The sequence below is a fragment of the Chrysoperla carnea genome, chromosome 2 (genome assembly GCF_905475395.1).
Source record: "Chrysoperla carnea chromosome 2, inChrCarn1.1, whole genome shotgun sequence".
Classification (NCBI taxonomy): domain Eukaryota; kingdom Metazoa; phylum Arthropoda; class Insecta; order Neuroptera; family Chrysopidae; genus Chrysoperla; species Chrysoperla carnea.
In genome coordinates, this window is record NC_058338.1 from 25,328,305 (window position 1) to 25,342,476 (window position 14,172).

A 14,172-nucleotide genomic window follows, 5' to 3' on the forward strand; every position below is an offset into this window, starting at 1 on the left:
TATCAATGCTTATATTATACGAAGCATATATAAAGGTAAAATAATGTAATTAAGAAAACTAATTAGTTTCTTATTTGTAATATAAATATTATATATGATAAGAATAAATAAAAAATATATATATATATAGGTATATTTTATTAATTATATAATATTTATAAAACTATACCTATATAATATAGTTTTAATAAAAATTATATTGAAAAACGGATATACTTATATTTATTTATATATATTTCCATAATAATATTTTATTATTTAGGTACACACACAGGTGAAGACCATATCCATTCATATAATATATTAGGCATATGCAGAGTTAGTCACTATACGTTTTATATACGTATTCATATAGTATACGTTTAAGGATGTATGAGCATGGTAGTGGGGGCACAATTTTAAAAATAGATATTTTCAATTTTGATGATAAATTTATATTATTACTTGACGATATAAGACGAAAAGTAAGAATAAAATTTTTCGATATCTGGCTTAATTTTCAAAATATCGAAAATTGAAAATTTTGTTTAATTATTTAGCTTTCGATATTTCGAAAACCAAAACACATATCGAAAAATTTTATCCTTATTTTTCGTCTACATTCATGAAGTTATAACAAAATTCATCATCAAAGTTGAAAATAAGATAAAAATAATTTCAACCCTTAATCTACCCTGCTCTTACATCCCTTATATGGACGGTGACACTTAGTTTTTTTCTTTTCTAATTCATTGCTAATATGTTTACTTTCTATTAAAAAGTTTTTTTTTAATTTGTTTTCATTCATTCCAAATGAAAATTATCAAAAACTTCCAAAATATGTCGTTTTTTGAGATTCCTCCATAAGAGCCAATGTATTTTATATCGATTTTTAATGACTTTTTTCTTAAAAATTTGCACGGATACCTAAGCTGAAATTTTAACCACGTATTCTTTGAGTAAAAGACTACCTACAAACAAATTTTGAGCCTTTAAATCAAACATTGTTGTCATGCTCATACATCTTTAACATGTAATTTTCTTATATGCTGCGAAAGTACATTCTGATGGACTTTTTCATAGATTTGCTATTGTTTGACAGGCAGTTGTCAAAAAACTATTCAAATAAAGAAAACAAATATGTTTTACCTTTATCAAATAGCACTTTTTAACAAAGATAGAAGATATATGTGATTTGTCTTTACTTGAACAGTTTTTTGAAATAAAAATTGAAAAAATTAATTTACTATTGATAATGTATTAAAAAATTGGGAAAGAAGCAACTGCGGCGTTTACGGGTTTTTATTGCAGGAATCATTCAATGGGTTATTGAAGAAAAAATCGCAGAGTGCTATTAAATGAGAGCGTGGAAATTAAAGGTAGGGGAAGTCAAGAAATTTTATATAAAACTTTTTGTAGAGAATTAGATTTTTTCCATGCCATAAAAGTTAAAACAAACAGGGGCAGGTATAGAGATTAAAGCAGACAAAAAAGCATATAAATTTTTCTTTTAAAAGGTATACTGAAAGGGATATCAAGTGCGTTAGGACAAATAGTGAACTTTTTTTTATTTTTGCACTTCGAATCTTGGAGTATTTTGGAGTATGTATCTTCAAGTTCACTTCCTTATCATTATAGGCACGTTAGAGTCCAAAAACATCAAGGATATCGCTGTTTTTTGTTTAGTGTATAATTCAACCTTTAATAATTAATTTTATACAATTTTTTCTCAGCTTCAAGTACTTTAAAGTAATCAATCCAATTACAACATTAATTTTTATATACAATTAGTTATTGTTTGAAACATTTCATAAAACTAAAATGATTTATACAAACAAAATTTAAACAATCAATTGTTTCAATAAAAAATATCAGTCAAGTATGAAAACGCATATTAATTTGAAAATAATTTTCATATAGAAAGTTTTATAAATGAGCTTCAATTTTCATAATATTTTGTTTAAATATTATTTGTTTTTATTTCAAATATTTATAACCAAAAATATGTATTCTAAATAATATATTATATGGTTTTTTTGTTTAAAACATTCTCAACCAAATCGGTGTCATATATCACAATATAAAAAAAAAATAAACAATTCCTTTCACAACTAACGCATTATTATTTAATACTCTTGAAATTTATTAAGTTTTTGATTGTGTATAAAAATCAATACTATTGTAATAAATAACATTTCAAAAAATTAAGAAAATTTACAATAATTCAAAGTACTTATATACATGCGGGGCCCCGACTGTAAATACTGTACTTGTTTAGAGTCCTTTATCTTTACTCATTATCTTGATGAATAACGAGTATTAATTAAAGTGTACAGAGAAAAAGCTACCAATTAGCTGAAATCTGTTATCGATAACATACAAAGTAAAGTGGTAAAGATACCTACAGTAAATCTCTGCATTTCAATTATTAGTTTTAGAGCCATTGATATTAATAGTAAATAAAATTTATATTATTTGGACAAGTTGCCCCTAGATGTTAAAAATGCATTTTCATAGCCACCAAAATAAATTTTCATAGCAACAAATTTTTAAATAGGCTAAAAATTATATCTAAATTCAATGTTGACTATATGTGAGACAAGTGTAAAGCTTTTCATGCAAAAAGTGTAAAGTTTTTCTGAAAATAAACTATAGGTTAGGTTAGGTTAGGTTATATTGGCTGTCGAGGAAGGACACACTTAGGCTATAGAGCCCATTGTGATACCATATATGTGTTTTACCACCTTTCCGCTGAAAATTTCATTTATCATCTCCTCAATTTCCGAGGCTGTTTGCACCTCCTTCATGCATTATGCCATGCACTACACCAGCCCATCACAACTATTAATTAAATTAATTTTGTTGCAACGGCGGGAATCGAACCCGCTACCCTAACCAAGTGAGCTAATAGGGCGACAAAATAAACTTTATACGTAATATTTTTTACGAGTGTGGGGTAAAAATATGGCTGATAAATTTTTCATCAAACGTAGCTAAAAATTTTGAAATAGTTATTAACATTCTTCAAACTAATAAGAGGGCTTTCAGTCGATTAAATTGTCCAAGATTTATGACATTCACATACTAGTAAACGACAAATCGTAAAAAAATTTTCAAATTTTATTATACCCCCTTTTTCTCGGGGGCTTAAAATATTATTTTGGTATAAGGTTTCTTGTTATAAATTGAGCTCATTTTCAAAACATAAAATGCCCTTCCAACACCAAATGAATTTCAAATAAATTGAACTTTGTTTCGGACACTGCTACAAATAAGTGAAGTAGTACAATTTAATTGTACCAGCCTGTATCTGTTCAAAAATTAATAGGCTCTTTATCGCAAGCCTTACGTAGGGTATAGTAATCGCATTTAGTGAGTTCATGTTGACTAACAAAAAGAGAAGTTTTATTCACGTGGAAAAAAGCCGCCGGGTACTGATTAGTATAAAATATATTATTACGATTTTATCAGACTACGTATGGGGAGGTGACTAATAATGGGAGTGGTTTTTTTTTTATATAAATGGATAAAATTTATAGAATGATAATTTCTTGATTAACATTAAATAAATAACCTACCTACCATTTTTATGCCTGAGTAAGAATAATTCAAATGCTTATCTACTGTTTTTGATTAGTCGATTTTTATTTAAAAGTAATTGATAAAATAAAGAAAAGCTACTTTTAGAGGTAACCCAATCATGTAGTTTAGTTTACAGGTTGGTTAAGTTAAAATCGATTGATCTCAAAAATGTTCCATCAAATGACGTTATGCAATAGTTATAGCTTATTAAATTTTCATCATATTACAAACCTTAAATGTTTATCCAAAAAATTATATGAATAAAGTAGTTTACCATGGAAATGCCTGAAATAAAACTTAATACAACCAAGTGCCCGGTGCCAATACAGCCAAGGACGGGTTTAACCATGAGGCCAAATAGTCAAAAGTAATCGTAGCGCCAAAACGGGTGAACCTATTTTAATTTTATTGGTTTCTTTTGAAAGGTATAATTTAAGAATTTATCTATATTTTAAGTGCGAGTTTAGGGTTCTGTACCCGAAAAATGGTAAAATAATTAGGTAATTCAAAACAATAATTCAAAAGAACAAATGCAACTCAAATATTTCAATTTCAATTAAAATATTTCCAAAAATTTGTCCTAAAAATGATAGCTCTATAAGTATCCAATTCAATTCATCTGATGTCCTCGACCATCACTTTGATATTGATTTAAGAAGGAGTGTTATAAGTTTTAAGTGTTTATCTGTGCGTCTGTGTGTTTCTCAGTGACATTGTAGCCCCTAAACGGTCGAACCGACTTGATTGAGAATATTTTATAGCTAAAAATCAGTTTACAAGGAATAAATCGCATTTGACGGGGGTTTTTTAAAATTTTCATAAAATTTCATTTGTTAAATCAAGAATTTCATAAATGCTGATCAAAGTTTCAAAATTAATTCTGCTATTTGACTTGAAGTTACAATCATAGACAACTGACATGATATTAAACGAAATTATTATAATAAATGAATAAAACTTAAATAAATATGTATTCTCAACTTTTGCTACAAAAGATATTTAATGTATACGCAACAGCATTAGTACCTGTGTGAATTATATGTACCTTTTAATGTTATGGATGGCGTCATTTAACCTCGCAATATTGGTCCTACAACTACAATAATGCTACATAATAAAATTTGGATTATTTGGAGTCAAAAAAGTATTAAAATTTGAATTTTATTTAGTAAATATTAAAAATACATTATAAAACATAATTAAACATGATACTTATAGTCATAATAAATTAATGTAATGCGTTTTTATTATATATATATTATGTACGTACTCATAAAAATACAGGGTGTGTTTATTATTTTTGAAATAATCATAACTATAACATAAATTTAAATAAAAACTATCAGTTTTATTACAAAAGCTTCAAATTAAAATCATTTTCAATTGCTACCAACTTTATTTAGTTATCTATTTTAAATAATAATCTACTAAATATCAATACATAGTATAAAACAAAGTTGCTTCCCGCTGTCTGTCCCTAGGTCCCTATCTATGCTCAGATCTTTAAAACTAGGTAACGGATTTTGATGCGGTTTTTCCAATATATATAGAGAATGATTCAAGAGGAAGGTTTTTATGTATAATACATGCATAATATAGAAGAGAAACACTGATGATTTTAGAGGTTAAACGAAATTGTGAACAAAAGGAGGGTAAGGTGACGACATAGGAAGTGATGGTTATAACACAAAAATCCTTGTATTTAAAATTGAAGTTGCCCATCGAAGCGGGTAGTTCACAGCTAATAAAATATTCGTCACTTAAAGTCTCTTAATATTTTATGAAAAAATAAGACATTTAAAAAAAATCTAAATATTACATTTTTAATTTTTTAAGAATTTTTATTTCTAAAACTTAGCGTGTAGAACAAAATCACAAAAGTTCTTTTTTACTTAAAACTGATCAAAAAATGCAAAAATATTTTTTATTTTTAAATCAAAAGTTTTTACTATGCGCACTCCACTGATGGCAGATAATTGCGATATTATGATCATGATGTCTTAATTGAAAAACCCAAGACTAATCACGTTAAAATTTAATGGCTTTACAAATTTTATTTTACAATAGTTATAGGTAATACATATTATAAGATACCTATATTTATTTATCGGTATAAATAAGTTCACCCAGTACATATTTCTGGTTCATACTTAAAACCGTGTAAACTGTGCAATGAAAGAAATAAAATTTACTATCTTTTGACGATTTCATAAGTCAAAATATTTTAATATGAACAAGAACGATAAGTAATCTGTGGTGCTTGCTATATGCCTGTGAAACAGAATAAACGTACACATTAAAATTTGTATTCTTTTATTCGATACTTTTACTTTCTAAACTATAATAAAAAGGAAATATATTTGTTAAATTACTAAATTTGGGTCATACTTTTCATATTTATGAGCAAAATTAACCTAGCTCTAATAGGTTTCAAGAATGCGTAGTCCTGGTCCCGGAATTAAGCACATTAGTGATAGCTAGCGAAAAACTGGATTCACAGCGGAAAAGAACAACTCAAAACTAGTGGGTTTCAAAAAAAATTTCAATAAGATCGCATCAAATTTGGCTCTGTTATCAAAAAATTGAATTTTTTAACTTTATGACGTCATCAGAATCCAAAAAATTTATTTTTGCTCTACCACATCCAAATTTTATCCAATTTTGATAAATCAAGTATGTAATCCTACTAAATTTGGGCCATATTTATCAAATTTGTGATCAAAATTAACCTAGCTCTAATCAGTTTTAAGAATGTGGTGTCCTGGTCCCGGAATTAGGCACATTAGTGATAGCTTATGTGGCGAATCATAGATATCAACAAGCTACAATTTTGTTCAAACTGTTTAAATTTAAAATAACCTGTTTAATTTAAAACTTTAAAATTTTTGACATCTGGTGTGGTTTTGCTTGAACATATTAAGCGGGTGTATATAGAATGTTTTATATTATAACATTACTACAAAATCGGCCTCTATTTTTAATGCTTTTTGATGCTTTCTTCTTCCTTCGCATGAAATTTTTATATTGAATATAAGCACCTAATTATATATAAACAAAATCGAAAGAAAAAAAAAACGAGTTTCTTAAAAAACAGAGGTCCCTACACATAAAAAACAAGATTAAGCAAAATGGTTTTGTTTTAAATTCGATCGTTTTATGACGCTATTGATCGATTTTCAATCAAATTCAGACATCACATATAACAATGTCACTATGTATTATTATATGTATGTTCATATAGCTAAAGGCTACTGTTCTGTTGTTTCTTATTGCTTGGCTACTGTAATAAAGGCAAGATATAGCCTTCATTCCGGGTGCCAACAGTATATTTTAGACAGTAATGACTTTAGCTGAGATTAAATCACTGATCTATATAACTGAATAGAGGATCCCATGTATTGAAATTGATTTGAATTTGAGATATATACTAGCGCCACCAAATGAGTGGCTAGAAACAAGAATTATATATTATCTCTTAAACTTCTATATTATCTCTTTATTTAGTTCCCAATTCTGAGGCGCCGAGGAATCTTCAATACAAGATACTTTCTAAGCTATTCTTATGAAATCTGATGAAGAGCAGCTGCGTCGATAGGTTGGAGACCTTTTACAAATGTGAATAATTAAGTAAAATAAGTGAAATCACTTCGATCAAAAATTCAAATACGTTGCCGCGTAAAAATTCGTCAACCCTCAAATTTCCAAACGGTTCAAAATAAAGGGGTGAAAGTTTTATGCTTTTAGAGGACAAAATGGGTTTTTTTATACCACACATGCAGCTTCTCATTACGATATTTTAAAAGTAGTTGGTATTCATGGTTTTTTGTTACATTAAACGCAAAGACAAGGCCGGATTTACGGTGACATTACAATACTTCTGGTGGATAGCCCGAGTCGATACTGTAATATTCTTTATAGATTGGTACTATATGTATCTGTTTTGAGTGTCTCTAGAGTAGTCAGAGCAATATTTGATCTCTATAAAATCTGTTGCTGGCTCCCAGGATATTAAAACAAGCAACAAACAAACAGCCTAAGCAAACATACAGCCTATTATGATATAAAATATTTAAGTAGTTTTTATTTTGTATAGTTTCAATTACTCACTCAATTCACCGACTGACCAATGACCGACCGACCGACCGACGCGACGGTGAGTTAATGTTTCAAAAGTATATTTTGTTGCAATTCCGAAGTTACTTCAATATTCCCAGAGTATAAAAGATATTATTTATTTATTGTTTTATGATAGCAACATGTTGTTCGTTTGGTTATGCCGAATTTACACGACTTAATTCTAGTCTTTCAATTTTGATACCAAAATCAATTTCATACATGATACAGGAATCAATTTCAAACATGTTCAACCTTTTTATTTCAAAATAGTTTAGCAGAAAAATATCGTGTGACCGAGCTAATCATATTTAGAAAAGCCTAACCTAAACGCTAAGACAAGTACACGGTAAGAAACGTATGGCGTTTACTGCAAGCTGGTATGGTATACAGACAGACACTATAGTTTTATAATAATTTTGAGTGATGAAAATAATGAAAAAATTAAAAATACGAATTTTGTCGTGAAAATCGGTATCTCTAATCGTTTTTTCGATATCTCTAACCACTTCTGACGCTGGGCAAAATATCAATAATCTAATATTAATAAAAAATAAAAATTGACAAATTTTTACTATTCTGATGGGCGTACATGTTTTTCAGCAATTTCCACTTTATAATTTAGATGTGTTTGATAGGATGCCTATTTTATTATGGGATCTTATACTAAAAAACATAAATATAAAAATAGAGTAATTGCGTTTTGACATGAGATGATTTCACTTTAACCATATTTTAACACTAAAATTTTCATGCAATTATATTTTCAATGTTAAATATTTTTTATTAACAACTACGATTATTAAAACTATATTTCAACTTTATCTATAAATGTAATTTTTTTAAAATTATGTAATTAGTGTTTCAGCAATCTTCTACCTAATTATCACTAATTAAGATTTATATAACAAATAAAGCGATTACAATAAATGCAATTTTCTACAAGGTTCAAGCCAAATTTTAGAAAAAAAAATTTTCTTGATTATTCTTTTTGGACGAAATTCTGTGCGCTATGCAGACATTCTATCATGCTTGAATGTCTTCAAAATTACGAGGATTAGGAGATTAAGGATAAAATTTTGTGCTATAATTTCAAGATGAGAGCCTGTATCTTCAAGATTAAATTAATTTTGTTTCAAATTTAAAACTAAAAATTATGTGAAATTTTTTTTTGTGGCAATGCTGCTATAACCCAAAAGACAACGATTTCTTTTTAAATAATTCTTAATACAAAACAAGGAAAGACTTTAAACAATAAAAAACATTTCTTGACATCATAGCAAAAAATATTTTTTCGATTAATACAAAAAAGTGATGATCCCTTATAAGCTCAAAATTTTACGAACAGCTCTTAATCTATTGCTCTAGTTAGTGAAGCAAAACTCCTACGATTTTTTATTTAACATTAGAGCTTTAATGAAACCTAGAGAAATGTGTCGTTTGTGTTGGGAGAAATGTGTTGTTTTGGGAGAGTGAGAGCACATCTTCGTTATCGTAAGACACTCTTATAAACATCCCAAACAACATCACATTCCATCAGGTTATTGAAACCAAGACGTGCAAAAATCCTTGGATTCGGCGTTCTTTCTGTCTCATTCGTTAAACGTTACGTGGTATTTAAAAAAAAACTAATGATTCCAATTTGTGGAAAAAATTTTACAAATATGAAACGTTCCAAATAAGTGTATAGAAATTAAATACGGAATTATTGAAACTATTTTCAATAAATTTTTCAAATTCTTTTATAAATATTTCTTCTTGTAGAATAAAAATAACAAAAGTAAATGCCATTGCCTTAAGTTACAGCAAAATTAAATGTAATAAAATAATTTTGAACAAGAACAAAATAATTTTGCAATGACTACCTATCAACTTCTTAGAGTACCCAATCTTAATAGAGCTATAAGATTCTCTTACAGATAACGAACACTGTGAGAGCGTAGCAACGGCTTAAATTGGTATTTTCAATGATTAATCATGAGTGATAATTCTTTTTCCTACTTATATCATTTCAATATAAATACTGTCTTAATTTTTCTTTTCTGCTAAGAGGAAAGTTTACTGAGAATTTCTAGTTTTTTTTTAAATGAAATCTAATACTTTGAAATCCAGTGGCGTAGCAGGGCCAGTGGAGGGGTCCTGTATCAAAATTATTTGGGGCCCAATTTAAAGGTAAAGATTGCTTGTATTAAATTAAAATAAATATTTTTTGATTATAAGTTATCACTTCCTCGTAGAAATTGACGCTAGCCAAACAATTCAAATTAAATATTACACACGTTAGGGGCCTCTGTAGCCCGGAGGCCCCGTATCGCTGATACGGCGGTAGCTACGCCCCTGTTGAAATCTTTCACGTAATTTGATCTTCCTTTTAGCTTCCTAACATTTATAGTATCAAATTGATGTAAGAAAATTAATTTTACCAGATTCATAATTTGAAACTGACTACAAATCTTCAAGCTTCTTCTTTTTATGGTATCGATAATAGACTCAAGAAAACACAAAATTCCTAAATAAGAATAAAATATTTACTAATAATTTAATATAAATTAAAATTGAAATTATATTTTATATAAAGTCTAATTTATATGTCGTATAAAGTAATAATAAGTTTAAAAAAATTCATTTTGATTTAATTAGTCATATTTTAAAACTTATCTTTAATTTACAAATTATCCCGTTTTTAAATTTATAAGGATTTTAATCTTCTTAAGTGGGCCTTTAAAAAAATCTGCCTATGGGCAACAATATTTGAAAATTTGGCACTGACAACTATCACAATTACTTACTGCTTAAATAATTATCGATCAATACGAAAATGAAAATGTCGAAACAAATTAGTAAATATGTATCTTTCAGATCTTTCTTAAATTTTTTAAAAATTTGGCTATCAACATATATAAATGAGAATTTTAATAAATAGTTTTGAAGCGAATCCTATAATAGTTATCCCAAATTTGATTCGGTTTAGTTTATTTTTTTAATAAATGATACTTTTATCTTTAATGCTAGCCGTCGGACGGTCGTTTCTCTTTATCTTCTAAAAACATTGGAAAACATTATAATTGATCATTTCCATTTCTTAAACATGCCATATTTTGATAGTAAAAGTATGGATTTGGTATCAAATTAAAAATGCAACAAGTTAAAATATTCAATTAATTGAGTTAACTTGAAATACCCTGTGTTGAATATTAGCGCTTGCATTATTTGGAATAAATTAGAAAAGTTTAAAAAAATCAACACATTTACTCATTGAATCTATACTCACTTTTTTGTTAGAAGCAACAATTTTACAATCATATTTTTGTTCTGTCTATTACGTTTACCAGATCGGTTGAACGTACGTAAATGCAGAAATGAACTAATTAGATGATTTTAATGTAGCATCAATATAGCTTGGGGCTAAATTTAATATACCTTCATATATTTGATATACACAGGGTATGAAAACATATTTTACATGATCATTAGTACCTATCCTTTGCTAAACAAAATTAAAATGAAATTAATATACAAATTTAAAATAAACAATTGATAATATACAGGTACCTACTTAAAAGTTTACATCCGACGCTATAGAGAAAATCTAATTTAACAACCAAGTTAAACGTAATCCTAATTTAAAGTTGTTATTGTAATGATTACAATCAGAGCTTCACAAATTTCCAAAATTTACCCAAATTGATAACTGCTACCTAAATATCTTCGTAAAATACTTATAAAATTCTCCAATAACTCAAAAACGAAAAGAGATATCATGTTCAAATTTTTATAGCGTGTTCAGGGCGTGTAAGTGAGGTCCAGTTAGTAAATGAGCAACATAGGTCAATTGGGTCTCGACTCTCGAGTCCGTAGGAATCATCTTGCAAATCATTATAGATAGAACAAAAATTTAAATGTAAAAAATATTCCTTATAAAAAAATAAACAACTTTTGTTCGAAACATTTTTTCATAAACATCACTATTTACCCGTGAGAGCGCAATTTGTATAGTATGTATTATATGGGAATATCATTCATGTATGTGTGACATGTATATACATGGTATTTCAACTATTAACTCAGTCGTTTGTTTGTTTACACTTGTTAATTTTATTTTTTAATGGATACCTGTTTATAGATCTCTATTGTAAACAATTCATATCGATTATCTGTATACAGTTTACGAAAAATTAACTATCAATATCAACGTTTTTAGTATAAAAGCCCTTTTTTGGTAAAACCTGTTTTAGAATAAACGCTGAATTTCTGAGAACGCTGAGATTCTTATCAGGATAATCGAACAAGAAAAATTGTTGTATTGTCGCCGAAAGTTGATAAGTGAGAGAAGTTTCAATTCAATCCTACATTTTGAAGTGGAAGAATCACATTCAAAGATTCCGTTACATAGATACCAAGCAAAAAAAAGCGTGTTTAAAACGATTGCGGTTTGTTCGTTTTCTTTCGATTTTTGACTCACTGTTAAGTAATGATAGTAGCTCAGTTGGTTAAGGCATTACCAATTCCGTACGCGGTATGCCTAGGGTAACAGGTTCGATTCCTGCCGTCACAACAAAAATTAATTTAATTAATAGTTGTGATGGTCTGGTGTAGTGCAAGGTATATGCATGAAGGAGGTGCACTCAGCCACCTGAGTGAAATAATGAAATAATTGAATAATTGAAAATAATTGAGTAGCTGATAAATGAAATTTTCAGCGAAAAAGGTGGTAAATCAAATATATGGTATCACAATGGGCTTTATAGCCCAAGTGTATCCTTCGTGGGCAACCAATATAACCTAACCTATAAGTAATGATAAATTTTATTATACAATTTTTTTAAATTTTGAACAAGTTTTCTTTGTTTTACATTTCCGAAATCTTAGAAATACATTTTTATTTCAAAATTTTTTAGCATAGTTTAAAACTTTGAAATAGTAGTTATATAGGTACTTCACTATTCGGCTACCAACGGGAACAAAATTTGTTTTGTAACAATCTTTAAAATTGGCGTAAAGATAAAATGGTTAATGGAAATCTGTAAATACAAGGGTGTGCAAAAATAGTAAATGCAAAAAAAGTTGATGGTGCTATCATTTCTCGTGGCCGACATAAAAAATACACATTGTTTTTGGTAGGCCTCCAATAAAACGATTTATTAATATGAAACTATGGGTTTGAGGATTTCGAAAATCGATAGAAACAGTACTCAAATAAATAACTTACAAATCAACAATATTTAACAACCAAGATGACTAACTACTAATGCCTTTTATAGCTGTGTATCAACTTTCGCACCTTTAAGTACCTATTTAAAACAGAGGCAAAATTTTTGAACGCTCAAGCTAGAAAATTATGTTACTGTTGACTATTGGAAAATAACAGTTAATACATAAAAAAAACTTGATCATATTACATCAAAATTTTAAATTAGTTGAAATGATTTTGTTTTCAAAAACAAACTATACGACCCTGACCCTAAACAAAATGCGTAAAATAAAACATAAAAAATAAATAAATAAATAATTCCATCTTACATTCTGATATCTTATCGATGACATAAGATTCGATACAATTCGATTACGTGTATCAGCATAATTAACTGCACCCGAATCGGACAATTCGTTCATCATTGTTGTATATGATGATGGAAAGTCCAAATAAATACCCGCTGATATCGCCAGGATCGTTGATTAAACGAGCCAGCCAATATTCTGGCTAGCCACACAAAAAAATTCAAAAAATAATATTTTACTTAAACAATAAACTTAACGAATACGAAAGTAAACAAACTCGGCGTTGTTTTGTTTATTGTCTACGAAACAGAAAAATAATAAAACACATAAACAAACTGAAATTACTCTCGGTCGTCGGAAAAGAAATTTTTTTTAGTAAACACACTTTAAAAAAAATAAATAAAAATATAATTAAATCACGCAAAATTAAAATAACATTTTGTTTAAAAAAAAATTCACAATATAAAAAAGAAATACATAAATAAATAAATAAATAAAACCGGAAATGTTTACACAACAAATTAACACACAAAACAACAAGTTATTATTAATTGTAGAGCTTTAATGTATATTTTATTGTTCCAAAATATTTACACAAAATATTCGGTTATTTTTGGACTTATTTTGGATATATTATAACTGATATGTATGTTATGCTACTCTTGTGTACTTAATATTATCATAGTACTGTAGCTTAATTGCTACTAAAACAGTGGCAACTGACTTAGTTCAGTTGCCAGAACCTCCCACTTGTGGGCAAACAAATGGAAAACAGTGTGCGCGCAGACAACTAAATAATGTGGTGTATATGCTTGATTATAGCATACAATATATTTATATAGGTGAATGTATTAAATAAAGATATATGATATACGATGGCATATGGTTTTAATGTGTAGTAAAGTAATACAAAACAAAGATGTGTAATTCTATATCTGTTCTTTTTTATTTTTTTCTAAATGTATTTTCAGTTGGTACGTATGTATATTAATTATTATA

At 27.9% G+C, this 14,172-nt stretch overlaps 1 protein-coding gene across 4 annotated transcripts in view; it reads right to left on the minus strand.

The window, feature by feature from the left end:
- Window positions 1–13,471, minus strand: part of LOC123292495 (forkhead box protein D3-A-like) — an 82,683-nt gene extending 69,212 nt beyond the window's left edge. For all 4 annotated transcript variants that reach the window (XM_044873201.1, XM_044873200.1, XM_044873199.1 and 1 more), the window contains exon 1: window positions 13,195–13,471. In XM_044873201.1, coding sequence (XP_044729136.1) covers window positions 13,195–13,290 — 96 coding nt within the window. In that variant the 5' untranslated portion in view covers window positions 13,291–13,471. The remainder of the gene's footprint in view (window positions 1–13,194) is intronic.
- Window positions 13,472–14,172: the final 701 nt, after the last annotated feature.